General features: G+C 47.8%; 1 protein-coding gene across 3 annotated transcripts in view; it reads left to right on the top strand.

The window, feature by feature from the left end:
• The window catches only part of degs2 (delta(4)-desaturase, sphingolipid 2), a 120,064-nt gene that overhangs the window by 12,746 nt on the left and 82,670 nt on the right, over positions 1-24,648 (top strand). For all 3 annotated transcript variants that reach the window (XM_072490579.1, XM_072490570.1, XM_072490567.1), the window contains exon 2: positions 3,514-4,256. In XM_072490579.1, the coding sequence (XP_072346680.1) occupies positions 3,514-4,256 (743 nt within the window). The remainder of the gene's footprint in view (positions 1-3,513; positions 4,257-24,648) is intronic.

Here is a 24,648-nt window from a genome sequence, read left to right as displayed (position 1 = left end):
AACCAGTATTCAGAAGGCTGGATGAAATGTATCTTTCCCAATAATGAGAGTAGAAGGCAGTTTAGATTAGAATCAGATTTAATGGATTATGAATTGAAACAGTTTACCTAGATGATTGGAAAGATCAAGGAGATATACATATGATAATGTCTAGAGTCAAGGAATTTGATAGGGCTTGACAGTCAAATACACAGGAGGCAAAATCAAAGTGGAATAAAGGTATAATTGGCCTGACCCTCAGAAGCAAAGTAGGCCAGTTAACACCTAGCACGCAGAAGCGGACAAGCCAGTTTCAAAATAACAGCCTCTAAGTCTTAGATTCAAGGCAGTGCAGAAAACCCTCCTAAAGACAGTTTAATTATTTTTGCTGGACCCGGGAAAAGATGTTTTCCAGATTTGATTATCATCCATGTATTGCGTGGTAACTATAAGCTGGGGTTTTAACTTATAAATGTATTTACTTTGGATGCTGTTTAGGGAACATGGGAAGTCTTCAGGAGTTCAGGTATCAGAGATGTATTTTGGAACAAGGGGTATGTTCTACGTCAACTGTGTGTGTTTAGTAATTCATATACCTTAATTGTTGTAGAGTAATCCTGTTAGTGAGCATTTGTCTCTAATTTAATAAAGTCTTTAATAATTGTTACATGATGACTGGGCTACTTATTCTCACAGTTGTCTCCTCACACAAAAACAAAAACAAAACTATACATCCCCACAAACCCGTGTTCCAAATTGGCATATGCTCACAGATCACATTAGTGTGCTTCATGACAAGAATCAATAAAATCAGAGCTTGTAAACATTTGTACGTTTGATTGTTACAAATTTGTTGTGAGATTAGACTTTTACTAATCACATAATGTGTGCACTAGTTTTGGAGATCTACTTAAAAGTATATGAATAGAAATTGTACAATGCAAGAGATCTTCAGCTGATATAACACATGCATCAGTTTTTTATAGTTTCCATGTCTACAAGTTTCTGCTTTGATAAACATAGTTTGGGAGAATTTGGACAGTTAATCTTGTTACCAACTTGCATATGTGTGCATCTGCCTGTGCATATTTGTGTGTTCATGTGTGGAGTGGAGCCTTTTGTACACATGCTGACTTGTGACATCATTACAATGCACATCAATCAAAGGGTTATGCTCAAAGTGTCTTTAAAACTGGATTGGCATTAACCAAAGCCTAGCTTTTAACCCAAACAACTTGTGAATGGGTTAGTGGTTCAATAAAATAGTGGTTGAAGGGAGTACAGTTTGTGCTTTCTGACCTTCTTTAACTCTGTACAGAACTGAGTCGGTAGGGAGAATATCAATATAATCCATACAGTGCAGAAAGAGGCCATTTGGCCCATCAAGTCTGCACTGAGCCTCCGAAAGAGCACCCCACCCAGGTCTACTCCCCCACAACCCCACCTAACTTGCACATCTTTGGGCTGTGGGAGGAAACTGGAGCACCCGATGGAAACCCACGCAGACACGGAGAGAACGTGCAGACTCCTCACAGTCGCCCAAGGCCAGAATCGAACCCGGATCCCTGGCACAGTGAGACAGCAATACTAAGCACTGTGCCACCGTGCCACCCTAGTAATTTGAATTTCACCAGCTGCCATGGTGGGATTTGAACCCATTTGATGACAAACTCAGTTCTGGGAATTGTGAGACACACACAGCATCAAACCTGTCAGCAAAAGCTGGTGACAATCACAATCTGGCAGACAAATCTCCAGATAAATACTTTTTTAATCTTCCAGTTCTCTCTGGTGCAGCAAAGAAACGTTGAGCTTCCTCTTCCTCATGCTTTCCCTCCATCCCTGCCAACCCAGAATTCAGAACCAAATCTCCAGTCTCCAACTCTGCATCATCTGATTCAGAGGCAGGACCGCTAGCATCAGACGTTTGCCTGTTGCAGGCTTATGGATGTTGATTGGAATTTGAAGCCACTTGTGATTAAATGGCAACTGAGCTCTCACTGGCAAAAAACGAAGCCCAATTTTTCAGGATAAATGGAGGTTCATCATTTGAACTTACATATTTTACCAAACTGTACAAACAGCATAAAGCTTTATGGATATTATACCTAAACTCTGTGCCTCTCTACCTCTCCCTTCTTCTTCATGATGCCCCTTTAAACCTACTTCTATTGAACAACCATCCTAATGTCTCCTTAGGTGGCTCTATGTCAGGTTTGTATCATAATGTTTCTGTGAAGCACCTTGGAATATTTTACCACATAAAAGTGCTGTAATAAATAATCATATCATACACTTGATATAAGTTTAAAAAAAAAACTTTTTATTGGCTTTCCTCATATTTATAAGTTACTGTGTATATACATTACATTTTTCTTGCCCGCGCTAATTTACTTTATTTTACAGAGGTTTGTTTTGTCCTTCATTTAACTAACTCTGTACATTTTGTTGCCCTCTGGATTGGTCTATGATCCCCCCCCCCCCCTCCCTCCCCCCCACCCATTGGCTTCAGCACCCTTCCTCTTTTATGGTTTGCCCACCTTCCTCCCCCCCCCAATCTGCCACCTCAGGTTGTGCAGTCATTTGGTTCCCCATCTATCTTTTTTTCCCCCTTAGCTTACTCCTCGCTGCTGGCCTCGAACAGGTTTTGGAACAGGCCGACAAACTGCCCCCAAGTATCCAGGAAGCCTTCCTCCGACCCTCGGATGGCGTACTTAATCTTCTCCAGTTGGAGAAATTCCGAGAGGTCAGCGAGCCAGTCTGCAGCTTTGGGTGGTGCTGCCGATCGCCAGCCGAGCAGGATTCTCCGGCGTGCGATTAGGGAAGCGAAAGCAAGGGCATTAATCCCCTTCCCCATGTGTAACTCTGGCTGCTCCGATACCCCGCAGCAGGTAGCCACTATTGGACATGGCTTCACCCTCACCCCCATAACCTTGGACATTGCCTCGGAGAAGGCTGTCCAGAACCCAGCAAGCTTGGGGCAAGTCCAAAACATGTGGGTGTGGTTGGCCGGGCCCCTCTGGCACCGCTCACATTTGTCCTCCACCTCCAGGAAGAACCTGCTCATTCGGGTCCTGGTCAGGTGCACTCTGTGCACCACTTTGAGCTGCATTAGGCCTTGCGCAGGAGGAGGTGGAGTTGGCCCTGCTCAGTGCTTCGCTCCAGAGTCCCCATCCCACCTCTGTCCCCAGTTCGTCCTCCCATTTTTATCTGGTCTCGTCCAGTGGTGTTCGGGCTCTGTCCAGTAGCTATCAGTATTTTTTCCCACATAGCCCCCCCTTCTTGCTGATTGTGCCTATCAGGTCCTCTAGAGGTGTGTTATCTAGGGCCCCTGGGCACCCTACTGTCTCTTTGCGGAGGAAGTGTTTTATTTGGAGGTGTCTCAATTCCTATCCTTTTGCTAGTTTCCACTTCCTCGTCAGTTCGTCCAGTGTCGCCAGTCTGCGCCCTACGCAGAATATATAAGTATTTTAATGTTGAACCATTACCAGTGTTGGTAATAATATTCTGTTGTATTTTGTTTTTGTCTTGCAGCTAAGTATCCAGAGATCAAGTCACTAATGGGGCCAGACCCTAATCTAAAGTGGATTGTGTTTGGAATGGTCCTCACACAGGCCATTGCATGCTTCCTTGTGAAAGATTTGTCTTGGAAATGGATTATATTCTGGGCTTATGCTTTTGGAGGTGCTATCAACCATTCATTGACTCTAGCCATTCACGATATCTCTCATAATGTTGCATTTGGCAATAAGCTAGCAAAATGGAACCGATTGTTTGCAATGTTTGCTAATCTACCAATTGGGGTGCCGTATTCTGCATCGTTCAAGAAATACCACATAGATCACCATCGATATCTGGGAGGCAATGGCTTAGACGTTGATATTCCAACAGAAATTGAAGGATGGTTCTTCTGCACTCCATTTCGCAAAACCATTTGGCTTATTCTCCAACCACTTTTCTATGCTCTTAGGCCCCTTTACGTTAACCCTAAACCCATTACAAGATTGGAGGTGTTGAATGCCGTGGTGCAGTTTGCATACGATTTTCTCATCTACTACCTGTGGGGGTTGAAACCAATTGTATACTTGATAGCAGGCTCACTCCTGTGTATGGGTATACATCCAATCTCTGGACACTTCATTGCTGAGCATTACATGTTTTTGAAGGGGCATGAAACCTACTCGTATTATGGTTCTCTCAACTGGATAACATTCAATGTTGGATACCATGTCGAACACCATGACTTTCCCAGTATTCCTGGCAGCAAGTTACCATTGGTAAGTATATGAATTAGAGAAACTGCTTTTTAGGGATTTGCTGATGACTGAGTGAGTAAATGCACCATACGGGCTGGTATTAAACTGTACTGTGCAGGAAGATCCCAAATTTATGACCTAATATATGTTGAGGTAGATGAGTGCAATTAAGATAACAATGAAAACATTAAAGTCCACTGTGGTATCTCAGGCTTTGAGGGTAAAAAAAAAATCAATCTATGTTTCTGCTGCGCTGACCCAATGATCTCGGCTGCAAAGAGCTGTTGTCCGTTGACAAAGAAATATAGGATTGGGCTCAGCAAATCCCATGATAGCTAATGACGTTCTCTGGCCAAGCTTACAAAAATAGCTGAGGGACTAAAAGATGTCTGTAAAACCGCACCCTAAAATGAGTCCGCTCTTTCAAGGGAATATTGGAGCAATATATTGACACAGTAAATATCATAAAAATCTAGCTCTTCACCACATAAAAGGCAGCTGATGTTCCACTGACATAATTAAATGTGCAAAGGTCTATGCAGTAACTAAAAGGAATGGCAACATTTCAGTCAAGTCTATTCCCATCGTGACCAGCGACCTGAATGGCACAAGGGGTTTGTAATAATGTAATCTTCATTAACATCACACGATAGAGCACTTAAGTTGAAAGTTATTTTAAATTTCAATGCCCATGTGTTCAAATTAAGATGGTATTAAGTCAAATAATTGAATTCTTAGATGTTGTGGTCTAATTGGTCATTATCATGTTTGGTTGTTGCAGCTTCTTGTCTAGCTGTCTAACCATATGATTGTTAGAAACCAACATTTATCACCCTGTTTGGTTAAGAAGCTATTGTAGGATCTCAGTACCAGAAAGCATGAAAACCTTGAGAGTGATGAATGTAACATGCTATCTGCTATAGGCTGATTTTTAAGAGACCAAGGTGCAGGACTAGGTCTTCGAGCCCTCATTTATCAAAATAATGGCTGATCTTTTATCCTCAATAACAAATCCTATAACACTAATGCATAAATATTCCTATGTGCAGTTCAGTTTGTGTTACAATTCATATTATTAGAAACCACTCGTGTTGCTCAAAAGTATAGTTTCTTTTAATTTTCTATCATTGTTCTTTTTCAATCTTGCCAAGGTTTTGTTCCCATTGGGGGTAAGTCGACACAAGCGAGCTGCCTTGGAAATTCTATCTGGTCAAATCATAGGTTTTTGCCATTTTAAAAAGCCTCATCATCCTCAAAGGAACTCAGTTCCTAAAAATCCCAGCTTCAAATATTCAAATTTTGTTGTTTGGAAGGCTGATTCATGCTGCTGGGTAAACAATTATGGTGTGGTTTTCACAGAATTATTGAAATTTTTGAAGTAATTTTACTGTTTGACCTTTTTTCATTACCATTCAAGCTAGATCAGTGTGTTGCAACTGACATCATTCATATCTTGATGGTAAAAACGGACAATGGATAATAAGTGACAATGTTTCTTTGATAAGTCAGTGAAATAGGAAACATGGGAAACAATTAACTTTGTTGTGTATATATCATGCGAACAATCCTGGAAGCTCAATGCACAGTTCCTTGAACTTCACCAATAAAAACCCATTTTATTTACAAATCTTTTAGGATTTATTAAATGTAAGGTGTGCACGCGTGAACTTTGATACATATATTTATATATCCAACAATTCGATTCTGATTTCAGGTCCTAAAATATATAATTCATAAGTAAAAATCTATCTTCCAGCTAATCAAATAGTTTCTCATGTGTTATTTCTAAGTTTACATTTAAAAAAATGAAATATTAGAAACAAATTGATTACAATAATTATCAGCGGACTAGGTGGCACCATAACTAAGCATAGACACTTCAAGGCAGATACAGCTTTGTGTTCATGAGAGTCCCAATATGCTATCCAGAGGATCCTATGTGAAATAAGTTTATTAATTCTCAAGCCAGTTACTAATGGCCAATACTTTAGAGGTTTATAGATGTCAGATGTTTTAAAATATCCCTGAATGCTTTATTAATTTGATAATCTCAACTAGATAGGCCTTAGAGATGACTGAGGGAAAAGAAAAATCTCACATGGGCATAAAATGGGTTGGTTTTCAATTTGGATTTTTGGAACATAGGATATTTTGGACTGGTTAGTTAGTTTTGTGATATTTACTCATTTACTGATGGTCAGAGTCCTCCTGGATTTTATTACAATATTGGCTGACATTGAATTTCAATCCATAATAACTATTACACCCTTCAAGAACATAAATGGTATATTTTGTAAAAGTGTAAGCAAGGCAATTGTCAAATGTTGATATCTTATGCAATGTTAAATATGTCATATACAAATGTTATTTTACACATTGCCAGTGCAGTGGATAGATAGATGTAAGTTGGGGATGGTTTGGGTAAAATCGCAGTGATGTGTGATTGACCAACAGAGGGCCCTCTTATCAGATGCAGGGTAAGCAGGCTTGTTTATCAATGGAATAAGTGTCTCTAAATAGAGGATCGAGGAACCAAGAAATACGGGGCTGTAACGTCCAAGCTCCCTGGTGTCAGATTTGGGAGTGTACCCCAAAGATGCACTGGGTTATCCCTCTTGGAAGTTCAAAGGTAAGAGTTTGCACGGCAATTTCCCAGAAGTACTAACTTTCTCTGACTTCCTCTCTCTGAAGCCGATTTCCCCCCCCCCCCATGTCCTACCCAAACCCCTCCCCCGGCATAACCTCTGATTCCTTCCCACCAACCCCCAAATCCTATCAGCGTGTCCACTCCCTGGCTTGTCAAATTCAATGGACATTTAAACTTATCTGCTTTACTGCAGCTATTGCTGTAAAAAAGGGGGTTTGTTATCCTTCAACCCAAATCTGCTGGACTGCGACCCTGAGCTTTGGAGATCGCTGCACTGGACCTCACTGCATCCGAGGTGGAAGATTGGGTGAGACAGGCATGGAAGAAATTTCATGTAAGTAATTAGGAATGGGGTGGCAATCCGATGCTGATTTTCACTCCGAGGAAGTTATGGTCCACAATTTAGTAGCTGACCTGATAACTCTTGAAGTTAGGAGTGAGCAATGATCAAAACTACTATATTTTATACCCAAAAGTCCTCCTCTTGCACTCTGCTAATACCACAGACAAATTGTATTAATAGAAATGCAAAAATTAGTTTGAATGACAAACTTTGTGGTTTTATGCAGATGAATTGCTGGTATGACACCAAATAATTTTTGCCTCACACTATAGACTGATCTCCATTATTAAATAAAATATTCAACACAAAAAAACTCACTATGGAGGTATTAATGAAAACACTTGCGTGTATTAACCTTCTCTGAATTAACAGTGTTAGAAAAATTTGAGTGGGAGAAAGAAGTAAAAGTCACTAGAAAAATCATACTGACATAAATTGAAGTTATCAGAAGAAGAGAAAACAAATTAAGGGCGCCATTCAACGGAAACATTTTCTTTTTTTTTCTTTTTAAATTTAGAATACCCAATTATTTATTTCCAATTAAGGGCCAATCCACCCACCCTGCACATCTTTGAGTTGTGGGGGTGAAACCCATGCAGACACGGGGAGAATGTGCAAACTCCACACAGACAGTGACGCGGGACCGGGATCGAACCCGGGACCTCAGCAGCGTGAGGAAGCAGTGCTAACCATTGCGCCACCGTGCTGCCTAACGGAAACATTTACTAAGTATCATTTTGGAAGTGATTGGTGGGGTGTTTCTCGACGGCCACATTGATGAAATTGAAAATGAAAAATGAAAATCGCTTATTGTCACAAGTAGGCTTCAAATGAAGTTACTGTGAAAAGCCCCTAGTCGCCACATTCCGGCGCCTGTTCGGGGAGGCTGTTACGGGAATTGAACCATGCTGCTGGCCTGCCTTGGTCTGCTTTCAAAGCCAGCGATTTAGCCCAGTGTGCTAAACCAGCCCCTTGCGGCATGTATTTTTCGGCACGTAGTGCCGCAAATGAACCCCCATGAGATTCTCGCCATTACTGGCTGTCTCGCCGTCTGATTCGCTGGATTTGGGCCTCAGCTTCTCACCACTAGCAAGCGGTAGCTGCTTTTAAACGCTCCCTCACCACTCACTCCGAGTCAACACACATGCATGGCAGCGCACAGACCTGCTCCCCGTTTTGGTGATGCCAATCTAACCAGGCTTCTGAACGCTGTGGATGAGAGGTGGGTCACCCTTTCACCTCCCCCCCCCCCCTCCCCCAAGGGATTGGAGGACCAGCAGCAAGGTCAGCAATACCGCCTGGGAAGCAGTGGTAGTGGCTGTCAGTATGGGCAGCATGACCAGGAGGACCGCCGTCGAATGTCGGAAGAAGACCGATGACCTCCACCAAGCTGCAAGGGTAAGTTATCACTGCTCTTCTGGCATAAATTCCGCCTGCCATCACATATTTTCCCAAGCCGCCCTCACCCTGACAAATCACTCGCTCACCCCTCGCACCCATCCCACATCCGAACTTCGAGCATGTTCCTCACAACCCCCTTGCACCACCGCTTCATGTCCAGGTGCAATGCCCACACATACCACCTGCTATAGATACCCCTGACCCATCAAGCGTGCAGTGTACAATGCCCTCACTTTGGCCCTGCAGGAAAAGATAGCCCATAATAAGAGAATCCTAGAAAGTACTCCATGGGCGCTATTCCCCCCCCCCCCCCCCCCCTCCCCCCCATGCCGGGTGGGAGAATCACCGGGCTGCCGCACGAATCGTGCCATGCCACCCCAATCCCTGCACGCGATTCTCCCACCCCCCCGGAAACCAGCGGCGCGCGATTCGCACCGGGGCGCTCGGAGAACCGGCGAGCGCCGAGCGGCCGCTACGACACGGCAGGTTCCCGCTGGCGCTGTCCACCCCTGGTCGCTGCCGGCGGGAACTCTGCGGCAACGCTAGGGGGGGCGGTCTGTGGGGGAGGGAGGGGGGCTCCTTCACCGGGGTGGCCTCCGATGGGGTTTGACCTCTGATCGGGGCCCACTGATTGGCGGGCTGGCCTCTTTCCCCCCCCCCCCACCATGGGTCTACCTCTTTCCGCGCGCGGCCCCAGAACACCGGCACCATGTTGGTGAGGGGCCGGCGTGCGTAAGACGTTCCCCGCGCATGCGCAGGATGGCGCGGCCCAACTGCGCATGCGCAGGATTGGGCTGCCCCAACTACGCAGGCGCAGGTTGGCGCGGCGCCAAATGGAACCACTCCAGCGCCTTGCTGGCCCCCTGTGGGGGCCAGATTAGGTCGTGCCCGGGCCCTGTTTGCACCATCGTGAAACGCGACGGCGTTCACGACAGCGCAAACACTTGGCCTCCATATCGGAGAATCGCCCCCCATGTCTGCTCATCAATATTAGTTGCCAAGTCTCTTTCCCAAGACTGTAAGGTACCCAATGTACTTACACAGGATCCAGAACACAAGATATCATAAATCGTGTTAATTAACTGTTTAGGCCCTGCAGAAATCAGGGGGCGTGATTTATCGGCCTCGTCGCCCCCGCCTTGGTGTCGTGATGAGGCCTCAATATTTGCAGCATTCAAGACATCTCGTGAGATTCAACCAAAGCTCGCGAGAAATAACAATCTGGATCTCACCTGCACTGAGCGAAATCCCAATCAGCATATTTAAATGAGCCATTAGGCTATTTAAATATGCACGCGCCTGGCACCCGGAAACTAATGGCCTCCCCAGTGAGGCCTTGACCGGGCACCATTCAGTACTGGTTCACACAAACATGGACCAGGTGTAACTGCTCCTGGGTGGTCTCCCAGGCCATTGGAAACTCCTGAGTGGTCAGAGACAGGGTTTGGTGGCCCTCTGACAGCTGGGCACCTTGGCAGTGCCAGCCTGGCACCTCAGCATTGCCACAGTGTTCTTGTGGCACTGCCAGGCTGGCAGAGGTGCTGACAGGGGCACTGCCAAGGTGCCACAGTGGTAGTGCTGGGATGCCCGGGGGCCAGGGTCAGGGCCTGAGCGGGCCATGTGCATGAAAGGGGGGTGAGGGATGGGGTGAAGGATGGGTATGAATGGGCCTCATAAATATTGGGGGGTGAAGAGTGGGGCTCCTGAGAGAGGGAACTCCAAAGGAGGGGGGGGGGGTAGGCCTAAAAAGGGAGGGGCCTCAGCGACCCCATAGCAGGGTGTCCTCACTTGGGGAGTGTAGGGTAATGCCCATGTGTGCGGGGATCATATTATCTGTGGGTCAGTAGTGTGGGGGACACTCAAGCTTACTTAAAGATCAGGGCATCCTTTCAAAATGGCGCCCCAATCTCTGAGGAGCTGGTCTGGCCAGTGAGTTCAGCTCCCCATTGCTGAAAACATTTCTAAGCCTGGGCAGAATGGGGGAGAAACTCCCCAAGGTCCAATAAAATGATTAAGGGGCAGGATCACCTTGTGGCAAATCTGCATATTAAACAGTTTGTCTCAATCTAATATGCGTTCCCGATAACTAACCAAGGCTTGGGATCTTAATCCCTTGCCGTGGAGACCTCAGGTGAGTGCCATTCAGTGCTGGTCTCCACAAACAGGGACCAGATGGAATGGCACTAGGGGACTCCCAGGGAATTGGAGGCCCTCAGGTGCATGCCTTTTGGGCAAGGTGCTACTCTGGCACTGCTGGTGCCACCTGGTCAGCCTGGAGTGCCACCCTGCTTACCTGGCATTGCCAAGGCACTGAGGTGGCACTGGCAGGTACGCTGACAGGGTGCCAGGCTGGCATTATTTGTATGGTGGTGATTGTGTTGGGGTGTACCTTGCACTGGGGGGTTCAGGGACCCCTTTTACTGAGTTTTAAAAAAATAAAAATTTAGTGGACCCAATTCATTTTTTCCAGTTAAGGGGCAATTTGGCGTGGCCAATCCACCTAGCCTGCACATCATTGGGTTGTGGGGGCAAAATCCACACAAACATGGGGAGAATGTGCAAACTCCACACTGACAGTGACCCAGAGCCGTGATCGAACCTGGGACCTCGGCGCCATGAGGCAGCAGGGCTAACCCACTGCGCCACCGTGCTGCCCTCCCTTTTACTGAGTTGGGGCTTGGGGGGGGGGGGGTGGGGGGGGGAGTACAGGGGTTGGGTTGGAGGTTTGAGAGATCGTGATGCCATTTACAATGGCATCCCGATCTCTCGCTGCACCGAGGGGTTCTGGCGAGCTGATCTCCTCAGTGCAGAAAACGAGGCTAAGAGTCGCCTCATTAGGAAGTTCCCCGCTGAGGCCCCTGATCTACCTCGATGTGTGTTGGATAGCGGGGGTGTACCTCGGTGCTCTGAGTGCTGGGAAACACCTGGCTATTCTCATGCTACGGGACTATGCCCCCATTCGGGTAGACCGTGCCCTAATGGTTGGCAGGGTGGCACAGTGGTTAGCACTGCTGCCTCAGCACCCGGGACCCGGTTTCAATTCCGATCCTGGGTGACTGTGTGGAGTTTGCACATTCTCCCCATGTCTGCGTGGGTTTCCTCTGGGTGCTCCGGTTTCCTCCCACAGTCCAAAGATGTGCAGGTTAGGTGGATCGGCCATGTTAAATTACCCCTTAGTGTCCAACGGTTAGTTGGTGTCATAGGGATTTGGCGAGGTAGGGTTCTCTTTCAGAGAGTAGTTGCAGATAGTAATGCAGATTTGATGGACTGAATGGCCTCCTTCTGCACTGATGGGCTGAATGGCCTCCTTCTGCACTGTAGGGATTCTATGATTCTATAAGTGGGGTTGAATACTGAGTTGGATTGTGCCCAAAAAGCTGGCAGGAAACACACCCGCCAAACCCGCCCAAATTTGTACTTCGAAAGCTTTTGGTTGAATTCCACCCAGGATCGTTTCCACTGGGGAAGTAGAAGAGTCAGGACGCAAAGTTGTCTTGTTAAGGACAAAGTCTCTAAGTTGCAGATACTTAAAAAAGGAGTGTCTCGGAGTGTCAAATTGATGGCATAACTGCTCGAAGGATGACAAGGAAGCACCACGAACATATCTCCCAGCCCACAAACGCCTCTCCCTCTCCAAATGTACAATCTACGGTCCGTAAGGCCTGGTAAGAAGTCCAGACTGACCTGAATGGAAGAGAGAGTGGAAGTCAGTTTAGATCTCCCTTCCAATTGACAGACCAGCTTCCACGCTCTAAGAGTATCAATAATAATAATAGGATTTTTGCATCTAGCAGAACCCAATCTAATGTCCCTATAAAATAACAAGACCGTTAAAGAATACACTGACTGGTCTGCTTCAATATTGAGTTAAATGGAGATAGGGTAATTTCTAACCCAGTCTCTTATAAATCTAATATGAGAGGCTAATTGGTACTATCTAATATTCGGGACCCTGAAATTCCCTTAGAAGGTGTTGCTAACTTTTGGTTGGTTCAATTGGCTCTGTTTTATAACCTTTGCTCTAGAGTCGCTAGGTAACTTTATGATACCGCCACGAGGTTCAAGTTCAAGTAATGATCAATACACCAATGAGTAAGATTCAAATCAAAGCACATTTATTATACACAGTAAATCGCTACTGATGCATAAATTCTACTTTCTAAGCTATTTCTACAACTAACAGGCCTATACATAGCTTCGGACTGGCCCACCAGGTCAGGGGAACAAATGGCCTTTCGTTTGGGTTCTGAGTCTGCAGGATTCAAAAGCTGGTATGGACTGGTAGCCAGGAGCGCCTATCTCGTAGCGAGCGTTGACTTAAGACTTAAGTTCTTGGAGGCAGCTGGACAGGTCACTCTCAGGGGTTGCTTCGCGTTGCTGAGTGACCCTGTCAAGAAGGCAATTTGAACTTGGGGGCTTTACTTTATAGTCCCCAGGGGCTTCCCGCCTTTCGGGGTGGACCCCATACCTGGTTTCAAGTGATTGGACTTCGTTCCAATCGCTTGGTTCGATTTCTCCAATGCTGGACCGGTCCCCTGATCGATGGGCGGCCTTTAGGTGCCCATTAACCTCTTTTGTGTTGGCTCCTGCTGGCGCCGAGGAGTCTGGCTTGGCTTTGTTTACCTCAAATATTTTGATTGTTTCCGGGAATCGCTCATTAGTATGTAGATGGCTGCTACATTACTATGCAGATGGTTGCTGGTATCGATGCTGTCTGGGCTTTTGCAGAGTCTAATACACAGTAAATTTGCACCTGCTAGTTTTTACCTGTGTTGGCTGAATTTCCCTTCAGCCTTTGCTGTTCTCCATTTTAAGTCGGGAATTGGCCAACCCAGGTGGCTGCAAAGGTGGGAGCTGAAAGTTGATGAACTTCAAACGAGGCTTCTTTTTATTCCATATAAACTGATTGTTTCATTGATCTCCTTGAAGACTTTAGTGGATAGTAAAATTGGCCACCTCATGGGCGGCACGGTGGCGCAGTGGTTAGCACTGCTGTCTCATGGAACCGAGTACCCGGTTTCGATCCCGGCCCCGGGCTACTGTCCATGTGGAGTTTGCACATTCTCCCCGTGTCTGTGTGGGTCTCACCCCCACAACCCAAAGATGTACAGGATAGGTGGATTGGCCATGCTAAATTTCCCCTTAATTGGAAAAAATAAATAGATAAAAATAAGTTTGACAACATCTGCAAGGGATACAACAATCTAGGCAAACACCATCATCATAGTCAAAGCAATCCTACCCATCCACGATACTGGCTGGGAGGACCAACGAGTCATGTCCCATCTAACAGACAAAATCACTGAGGGAAATTAGCCCCATATAGTTGTTTGGAAAAGGTGATAATTACAACACACAGATAAGTAAACCCTGAAGGGACCACCTAAAAGGGGAATTTGCAAGGGGAGGTGGTCTACCTCTCAATCTTCCCACCAGCATAGCCTCAGACTTTGTAAAACTAATCTTAAATCTGGAGATGGTACTAAATCTATCTACCATGTCAAGAATAGCAGGAAGCGAGATGTCTGGCTTCGACACAAGCAGTCGCACATCATCAGCATAAAGTGGGATCCTATGGTGCTTCCCCCCACAGTGCAGCCCAGATATCAAAGGGAATTGCCGAATAGCCTCAGCCAGAGACTCTACAGCCAATGCAACAACAAGGAGGATAAGTGGCAGCCCTGCCTTGTCCTTCTCTGAAGGCCAAAATTCTGAGATCTATAACCATTGGTGAGCACTGCTGCCAATGCCTGTGATGCAGCATCTGAATCCACTTAACATCTCCTCACTCAGACCAAATCTTCTCAACGTATAAACCAAATAATTCCATTCCAGTCTATCAAAAGCTTTCTCTGCATCTAGGGAAATCACTAACCCATCCAATGCCTGCCTTTGGTAAACTTGGATCACATTCAGTTACCTTCCGACATTATTGCTGGAAAATCGACCTGTTATGAACCCAGTCTCGATCCCCCGAACGATCAACGGGAGAATTTCCTCGAAATGTCGCACCAACACTTTAGACACCAATTTGAAATCAACGTTCAAAAGTGAAATTGGCTTATAAAAAACACGCTCCTGCCTGCCTTCAAAATCAGGGAAATATTCGCATCATGGAGCGCCGGTGGTATCAGACCTGCCTCAAATGAATGTCACTACTTACCTATTAATCAAGCTATTAACAGGTCCTTAAATTCCCTGTAAAACGCACACCCAAACCATCTGGCCCAGTTGGAACTCCCTAATGGCCACAGTCTCCTCACCTTTAGACATAGGAGCATTAAGGACCAATCATTGATCCTCTGAAGGTGTAGGAAGTTCGAGGGAAGAGAAGTAACGCTTCATACATGTCAATACATATCCAGACTGGTGCGTCTTATACAGTTGAGCATAAAAATCCCGAAATGTCCTAATAATGTCTTCGGTTTAATGAGCCTACTACCACCAGGCTCATGCACAGAGGGGATAGCCCTAGAATCAGCCCTCTTCTCAGGCAAAAAAGCCAAGTATTGACTCGGCTTGTTCCTAAACTCATAAAAGCTTTGCTTTGCAAACTTTAGACTCCTCTCAGCCCACTGGGTCAGCAGGGTATTGAGAGCCACCCAAGCTATGTTAACCTCCCTCAACAACTACTGATTAGGATTCCTCCTATATTCTCCCTCCACTTTGGCCAATCTAGCCTGGCACTGACATTCCAGCATTCTACACCTTTTGTTACCCGTATAAGAAATAACCAACCCCCTAGCATAAACCACGCAGGTCTCACACAAAATGTAAGGGGTCACACCAGAAAGGATTGGCTGAGTAAAAATGCTCAAACTCTTTCTTAAAATGCATAGAAAAGGATTTATACGTGGTAAAGGATTTATCCCTAAGCAGAGGTGCATCGAAACACCATTACCTAGATGGGGGGGGGGGGAATCCCTCGAATAAAAATTCAGAGAATAATATAGAGCAGGAGGATGCCAAATATAGGATTTCTCTCGGCATAAAGAAATAGTCAATTCTAGAATGACATTGATGAGGAGCTGAGGAAAATGTAAATTCATTATCTCCAGGATGGAAAGTCCTCCACATGTCTAGGAAACCCACCACCTCACATTCTGACGCCAAACCCTTGCGTGTCAGGTAGGGGATTTCTGGCTACTGGGAGCTTATCCATCGAGGGGTTAAAATGACAATTAAAGTCTCCACCCTCAAAAGAGTTGGTTGAAATCAGCTCTGCAAAGTCCATGAAGTGATTTGGAGGACCATACATATTTATTATTCAGATAGATTCTCCATGTGCGAGCCCCTTAATAATCACATATCTACCCCGCCACCCTTATCCTTTCCACAATTATCCACCATGAAGAGAGCATTTTTGTTGACCAGAATTGCTACTCCCCTGCTGCTGGTCGAAAACGAGATGAAGAAGACCTACCCCACCCATTGCTGCTTTAACTTTAAGTGCTCCTTGTCATCCAAATGAGTTTCCTGTAACAAGACTATGTCCACTTTCTCCTTCTTAAGGAAAGACAGGGAGCGAGGATCTTCCAGGGCTGCTAGCCAGCGGCGGGAATTGCGATGGCCTGGTGAATCAGGTGTGAGGCTAAAAATGAATTTCACACCGAGTGTCGATCCCTTTGCAAGTCTCCTGGTCTGCCCGGCCAGCCCCAATGATACACATCATTATACCCGATTTAAATATCATTACTAGCCAGAAAGCCCGATTCACCGGCCTCCTGGTATGCTCCAGCACCTCCCCAGCCTGGAATCCTGCTGGCATGAATTGTTGCAAGTCCTGAGAAATGGCGACCTAGTGGCTTGTGCTCCAGGGGAAGGAGAGGGAGGGCAAGGGGATGAGAATCGCCCCTACACTTGCCTCCAGCTTTCAAGGGGTATCCTTCAGGAAAGGTGGGGTCTGGGGCGACCTGGGCTGAGCTGCCTCTTTGTTCTGAAGAGTTTCCGAGAAAGACCAAGTGCAGGGGCTGCACTCATACAGAAACCTGCAGCGGAATTCTCCATCGGCGGGATCCTCTGGTTCTCTGTGGGTTTCATGACGGCATGGGGTGGCCACAATGGGAAACCCGATTGACCGGCTGTGGGAATGGAGAATCCCATTGTCGGCGGTGGCATGCCGCACCGGAAAATATGACTGGCGGACTGGAGAAATACGCTCCTGTTCTTTAAAGAGATCACCTCGTTAAACAAAACTGTGGTTACAAAGAACAGCTGCCCAAAAGAGGAAGCACTTCAGAATTAATGGACCCCTGTAGAGCTATATAAATACACAATGGTAAACCTTCCTTTGAAATTGCCTGGACCTGCCAATCAAGAAGCTTTCAAAAGACAATGGTCTGTGAAATTGAATGTAAACAATGCAGTTCAAAGCTTTTTGGCTTCTAGGCATGCACAACAGCATGAAAAAGTTAAAGGGCAATGAAATTGACTGTGATAAAAGGTTTCCACCATATCAAAGGGAAGACTTTTACCTACATCCCACAGATCATTGATCTTGACAAGCTGCCGGACAGTTTATACAGATAAGAAGATCAGCGAAATTAGGAAATCAGGAAAGAACCCCGACCTGAGCTCAGCCACCCCTGACTGCCACCTCCCCTGAAGGACCCCCCTTGGTACCCTGGAGGCAAGTGTGGGGAGGGTACTCACCCCCTTGACCCCGCCCCTTGGAATACAAGGTGCCAGATTGGTACTACCAAGAGGCAGGGCCTGAAGGGGGGACTGAAGGGGAGGGGGGGAACTGAGGAGGGTGCTGAGGGGAGGTGCCTTCCCAGTGATTCCGGGATCCTTGTCAGTGAGTTGCAACAGTATTCTGAGATCTTTAAAAATGGCACCCTGATCTCTGTGGCATGTAAATTGTCAGTGGATTAGGCACCGTCCCTCTCAGGATCCCTGAAAACCCATTGCATGGCACGTTAGCTTTGCTTCTACTGCCAGTGGGAATCAATCTTGATTTCCACTGGCGGAAGCATTTAGCTTGAAAATGGGAGAATTGTTTCCAGGATCAAATTGAGAAGGTAGCTTTACCCCCGTTGCATCCGACTACTCCCTTTTATCACCAGATCTTTTAGAATTCCTCAGCATTTTCCTCCAAAACCCATCCAAGAATCTTCTCGGGACGTACTACGGAGTATTATCTCTTGGATTAGGCAAGCACGTGCTGCACAAACAGGATGAAAGAAATATTACAAAAAGAGTAGCACCAGACCCTGTGGTAAACCTGCTATTTCCACACCCGCATCATGTGCCTCCCAGAAATAAATGCGTAAAAATAAAGGAATGGTTTATTTTGTGAGGGCCACGAAGAATCCAGCACGAGTTTTAAGGATACAAAGTAATAACATTTATTTACAATAACATATATATATAACAGCGGCAGCAACTTCCCTTGCTGCACACTCCTTCCTGCTGGTTCCAAACTGGCCAGCTTTATTTATACTTGGAGTTTACTAATGATTTCTCCGCCCCCCTCATTGGGGAAGCTCATACTCCCACAGGATTGTGGGATTGTCATTAGTCCCCAGCCAATGGTAAGCAGGCAGGTTATAACATCCCTCCCCCCCCAAAGTCCAAGGAATCCACCGAAGACCCTGGCGAAGGAGGGCGTCGGACTCGTTTTGCCGCAGGCCGGACACCATTTGTTCGCGGCGCTGGATCAGGTGGTGTGTAACGAGACGGAGACCGGCGCTTCCGTGATGAACGGCGTAATGGTTGTACATCCACAGCCCGTGGACCCGAGGATTCCCCCTCTGATGCGTCCTGTGTCTCCATCTCGGAGTCAGAGTCTGCTGCCTCCGTCATGTCAGCGTCTCTATCTCCATTCGGTTCTGTAACGACCTGCGCAGGCTTTGAGTGAGGCACCAGTGGAAGATTGTGAGGACTACCTTCCCTTGTCGCTGGTCTCTGCGGCTGTAGAAATGAGCTCCGGGGGCGGGGATCTCTGGAGGGGATAGTCTTCTGGACCGAACGTGGTCTACATGTTTGCGCTGGAGACGACCCTGGGCTTGCACCTGGTAAGATATAGGGCCCGTTTGGTGAAAGATTATGCCAGGAACCCACTGGGCACCACCAGCAAAATTCCGCACGAATACTGGGTCACCGGGCGCAAACTGCCGAATTGGCCGATGCCGAGAAAATCCCTGTACCTGCCGTTCTTGTGTGCGGCGTACTTTTGCGCCAATGTCCGGGAAAACCATACTAAGGCGGGTGTGAAGTCTCCGGCCCATTAGGAGTTCTGCGGGAGCTACCCCAGTCACCGCATGGGGGGTGGTCCTATACGTAAACAAAAAGCGAGCCAGTCTCATGTCCATTGACCTGGAAGACTGCTTCTTTAGGCCTCTTTTGAATGTCTGCACTGCGCGCTCTGCAAACCCATTTGAAGCCGGGTGTAAGGGGCAGTGCGGATATGGCGGATGCCGTTCATCTTCATGAACCTCGCAAACTCCTCACTCGTGAATGGAGTGCCGTTATCCGTGACCAGCACCTCGGGGAGGCCATGCATACTAAAAGACAAACGCATCTTTTCAATTGTTGCGCAGGACGTTGTCCCCTGCATCTTATGCACCTCTAGCCATTTAGACTGGGCGTCGATTAATAGAAGGAACATGGATCATTGAAAAGGGCCTGCAAAATCTGCAATCAAGTGTGCCAAGGCCGCCCTGGCCATTCCCAGTGATGTAGGGGCGCGGCCGGCGGAAGCTTCTGATGCTCCTGGCAAATGGAGCAGTTTTGGGCCACCTTCTCAATGTCGGTGTCGAGGCCTGGCCACCAGACATAACTCCGGGCCAACATTTTCATTTTGGTCACACCTAGATGCCCATTGTGCAAGTCTCTTAGTATCAGCTCCTGGCCTTTATCCGGGACAATCACACGCATCCCCCACAAGAGGATGCCGTCTTCCACGCTGAATTCTGACAGTTTGGAGGAAAATGCCCGCAACTCGCCTGGGAGCTGTCTATGCTGCCCACCATACAGGACTATGTGCCGAACCTTTGACAGGACTGGCTCCGTCTGGGTCCACTCACGGATCTGTGATGCCGTGACAGGCAAGGTGTCCATAAAATTTAGGGTTGCAACCACCTCACCGGTCGTGGGGGTCGACATGGGGCCGGTCGATAAAGGCAATCGGCTCAGTGCGTCGGCATTTGCTATCTGCGTTCCTGGTTTGTGTTCCAGAGAATACTCGTATGCAGCAATCAACAAAGCCCAGCGCTGGATCCGTGCGGAAGCAATGGGCAGTATTGGCTTATCCTCTCTGAAAAGTCCCAGCAGAGGCTTATGATCAGTCACGATAGTGAAATGGCGGCCATACACGTACTGGTGGAAGCGTTTCACCGCAAAAACAACTGCCAGGCCCTCCTTCTCGATCTGCGCGTACTTTTCCTCCACTGCAGTCAATGTGTGGGAGGCGAAAGCTATCGGTCGCTCGGCCCCGTACTCCATCTTGTGGGACAGGACGGCCCCAATACCATACGGGGATGCATCACATGTGACGAGCAAAGGCTTTCCAGGATCATAGTGGGTTAGTAACCCAGACGACGACAATTGTTGCTTTACCCACCGGAAAGCGGTTTCTTGCGGCTGACCCCAAACCCAGGTGTGATTTTTCTTTAGCAGAAGGTGCAACGGGGCCAGCGTAGTTGCCAGATTGGGGAGGAACTTCCAGTAATAGTTTACGCGACCGAGAAAAGAACGCAGATGCGAAGTGTCAGTCGGGGCGGGGGCCTGTTGAATCGCACGCACCTTCTCTGCGACGGGGTGCAAACCTTCGCGGTCCACCCGATAACCTAGGTAGACTACTTCCTTTGCCTGAAATACGAACTTTGTGCGACGCAAACGGACTCCAGCCTCCGAAAAGCGTCTAAGGACAGCCTCCAGATTTTCCAAATGTTCCTGCTCCGACGTCCCTGTAATGAAAACGTCATCTAAGTAGACAGCAACACGTGGTAAACCTCTCAAAATGCCCTCCATAACACGTTAAAAAATAGCGCAGGCAGAGGATACTCCAAAGGGCAACCGTGTATATTCATACAGGCCCCGGTGTGTATTAATCGTTACATCTGGTCGGGAGGCAAGGTCCAGCTCCAACTGTAGGTAGGCGTGACTCGTATCTAATTTTGTGAAGGAGAGTCCGCCTGCAAGCTACGCGTAGAGATCCTCTGTGCGAGGCATTGGATATCGGTCGAGTCGGGAAGCCGTATTCACTGTAAGTTTATAGTCGCCACACAAGCGAACTGTGGCATCTAGCTTCAATACAGGTACAATTGGTGCTGCCCAGTCAGCAAAATGGACGGGCCTGATAATACCCAAACTCTCCAAAGGAGTGAGCTCCCCTTCTACCTTCTCGAGCAAGGCGTAAGGCACCGGGCGCGCCCGGAAATAGCGCGGCGTGGCTCCTGGTTCGACTTGGATACGGGCTACGGCCCCTTTTATTTTCCCCAAACCAGGCTGGAATACATCTGGGTATCGTCCTAGCACATCAGTCAACCTTTCAGAAACTGTTTGGAGGATGTGCTGCCATTGCAACCGCAAATGGCGCAAACAGTCCCGACCCAACAGGCTGGGCCCGTGGCCGCGCACCACGATAAGTGGGAAACGCCCCTCCTGGCATCCATAAACAACAGGGGTCATTGTAGTTCCTGCAATGTCCAGTGGTTCCCCCGTGTAGGTGGCCAACCTGGCCTGTGAGTCGGTTAATGTAAGGGTCTGTATACCCTGCTTGATGCGGTCGAATGTCCTCTGGGCGATCACGGAGACCGCTGCGCCAGTGTCCAACTCCATCTCAAGCGGGTGACCATTGACCCGTACTGTCACCTTAATGGGGGCCACACGGGGAGCTGCCACACAATGCAGCTTCAGGCAGTCGTCCTCCGTCTCCACGTCCTCCAGAGTAGTCGCCGCAGGTTCATCCACATGGAAGGTACGGCCCCTGGGCTGGTCCCAGTTTCGGTCGGAACAACGGCGCCCCCAGGACCGGCGTCCGCGACGGGGCCGGCGCCTACAAGTCTGACACGGACATGGCTCCTCATCCATTGGTTCTGGAGAAGGCTCCCTTCGGGGAGGAATGTCCGACGGCCACTGGCGTCGGTCCGGACGTCGCCTCACCCAAGTTACCGCAGGAGTGCGGGGGGACGTTTTTGGACGGAAGGCATGCACTTCCATTCCCTGTAGCCCCTGCACTCCTCGTTCTTTTTTTAAAAAAATATATTTTATTGAAATTTTTTCCCCAAACAACAATTTTTCCCCTCTTACAAAACAAACGTAACAATACAGAAATTTTTAACAATACACAAATAACAAAACCCCATTATCTTTTGACCTTAACTAAACTAAACCCCCCCCCCCCCCCCTCCCCCTCCCCCCTGGGTTGCTGCTGCTGGTCATCTGTCTTCCCTCTAACGTTCCGCTAGGTAGTCGAGAAATGGCTGCCACCGCTTGGTGAACCCTTGAGCCGATCCTCTCAGGGCAAACTTTATCTGCTCCAATTTAATGAACCCCGCCATATCATTTACCCAGGCCTCCAGTCCGGGGGGTTTCGCCTCCTTCCAGATGAGTAGGATCCTGCGCCGGGCTACTAGGGACGCAAAGGCCACAACGTCGGCCTCTTTCGCCTCCTGCACTCCCGGCTCATCCGCAACTCCAAATAGAGCTAACCCCCAGCCTGGTTTGACCCGGGCCTTCACCACCTTCGAAATGACTCCCGTCACTCCCTTCCAGTGCCGGGCACGCCCAAAACATATGTGCGTGGTTTGCCGGGCTCCCGCCACACCTCCCCCATTTGTCCTCCACTCCAAAGAACCTGCTCAATCTTGCTCCCATTATGTGTGCTCTATGTAGCACCTTAAATTGAATCAGGCTAAGCCTGGCGCATGAGGAAGAGGAATTTACCCTGCTTAGGGCATCAGCCCACATACCCTCCTCTATCTCCTCCCCTAGTTCTTCTTCCCACTTTCCTTTTAGTTTGCCCACCAATTCCTCCCCCTCTTCCCTCATCTCTCGGTAAATCTCTGACACCTTGCCCTCTCCGACCCACACCCCTGAAAGCACTCTGTCCTGTATCCCCTGCATCGGGAGCAACGGAAATTCCCTCACCTGTTGTCTACTAAACGCCCTCACCTGCATATATCTCAAGAAATTTCCCCGGGGCAACTTATACTTTTCCTCCAATGCTCCCAAGCTCGCAAAAGTCCCATCTATAAATAAATCTCCCACCCTCCTAATTCCCAACTGGTACCAGCTCTGAAATCCTCCATCCATTCTTCCTGGGGCGAACCTATGGTTGCTCCTGATTGGGGACCCCACCAGGGCTCCCCGCACCCCTCTCTGTCGCCTCCACTGACCCCAGATATTCAAAGTTGCCACCACCACCGGGTTCGTGGTAAACTTTTTAGGTGAGAACGGTAGCGGCGCCGTCACCAGCGCCTCTAGACTCGTTCCTTTACAGGACTTCCTCTCCAGTCTTTTCCACGTCGCTCCCTCACCCTCCATCATCCATTTACGTATCATTGCCACATTGGCGGCCCAATAGTATTCGCCCAAATTCGGTAGTGCCAATCCTCCTCTGTCCCTACTACACTGAAGGAACCCCCTCCTTACTCTCGGAACTTTCCCTGCCCACACGAAGCTCGTGATGCTCCTGTCTATTTTATTAAAAAAGGTCTTGGTGATTAGTATAGGTGCACTCCTCGTTCTGCGCTCTCTCGGGACAATACTATTTGAATGGCCTGTTGAAAAGTCAATGTTGGCTCAGCTAACAACTTTCTCTGGGTGGCCGCATTGTTAATACCGCAAACCAAACGGTCGCGTAACATTTCTGACAAGGTCTCACCATAGTCACAGTACTCAGCAATCCTGCGTAGCCTGGATAGAAAATCGGCAAGGGATTCTCCAGGGGTCCTCTCAGCGGTATTAAACCGGTAACGCTGGACTATCGTGGACGGGGTTGGGTTAAAATGTTGCCCCACTATATTCACAAGTTCATCAAACGTTTTGGTGTCCGGCGCAGCTGGGTACGTAAGGCTCCTAATCACCCCAAATGTATGCGGGCCGCAGGCAGTGAGCAATATGTCCACCTGGCGCTCGTTTTCGTTGATATTGTTTGCCCGGAAATAGTAAAGCATCCGTTGTGTGTACTGGTTCCAGCTTTCCAGCGCAGCATCAAAAACATCCAAACGTCCGTACAGAGGCATGGTATAATAGAAAACAACTTCCAACCTGTATCCAACAAAAGTCCAGGGAGGTGGCTTCAGCAGTGTAGACAGCTATTCACTTTAACCCTCGTCGCCAGTTTTGTGAGGGCCACGAAGAATCCAGCATGAGTTTTAAGGATACAAAGTAATAACATTTATTTACAATAACACACATATATATATATATATATATAATAGCGGCAGCAACTTCCCTTGCTGCACATTCCTTCCTGCTGGTTCCAAACTGGCCAGCTTTATTTATACTTGGAGTTTACTAATGGTTTCTCCGCCCCCCCTCATTGGGGAAGCTCATACTCCCACAGGATTGTCATTAGTCCCCAGCCAATGGTAAGCAGGCAGGTTATAACAGTTTACTAATGCATCTGTGTTGGTACAGCAATTCCTTTAGCCAAACTAGCTCACAGTAATACTCCACGTTGATTCAAACTGCAAAAATAATACCAGATTGATTTTCACTCCTGGTGAACTTATTTGAGGTGTTGTGACACACCATTGTGGTGTAAGTGGTATGTGGTGTGAAGGCTGCATCACAGACAGTAATTAATGAGCTGACACCCTGCCTGGATTTGCAGGAATCGTAAGTCAGGCTATTTCCCAATGAAGTGATTCCATCACCTGCCCAGTAGTCCCTGCCCACACTATTTCATCACGAGTTGGCAGGGATGGGCTGGAATCAGGGCTGCTGCCTCCTGAAACAGGGCAGAGGTGGAAATCTAGGTGGGCATGGTAGAAGGCCCACTTCACTCACCTGGGACCTCAGTCCAGCCCTGTACATGTGTTACACATCCTAGCCCTCGCTCCTTGCCCAAT

The sequence above is a fragment of the Scyliorhinus torazame genome, chromosome 2 (assembly GCF_047496885.1).
Source record: "Scyliorhinus torazame isolate Kashiwa2021f chromosome 2, sScyTor2.1, whole genome shotgun sequence".
NCBI lineage: Eukaryota > Metazoa > Chordata > Chondrichthyes > Carcharhiniformes > Scyliorhinidae > Scyliorhinus > Scyliorhinus torazame.
Note: the sequence above shows the minus strand (reverse complement) of the source record. Positions and strands in the feature narration are given on the sequence as shown.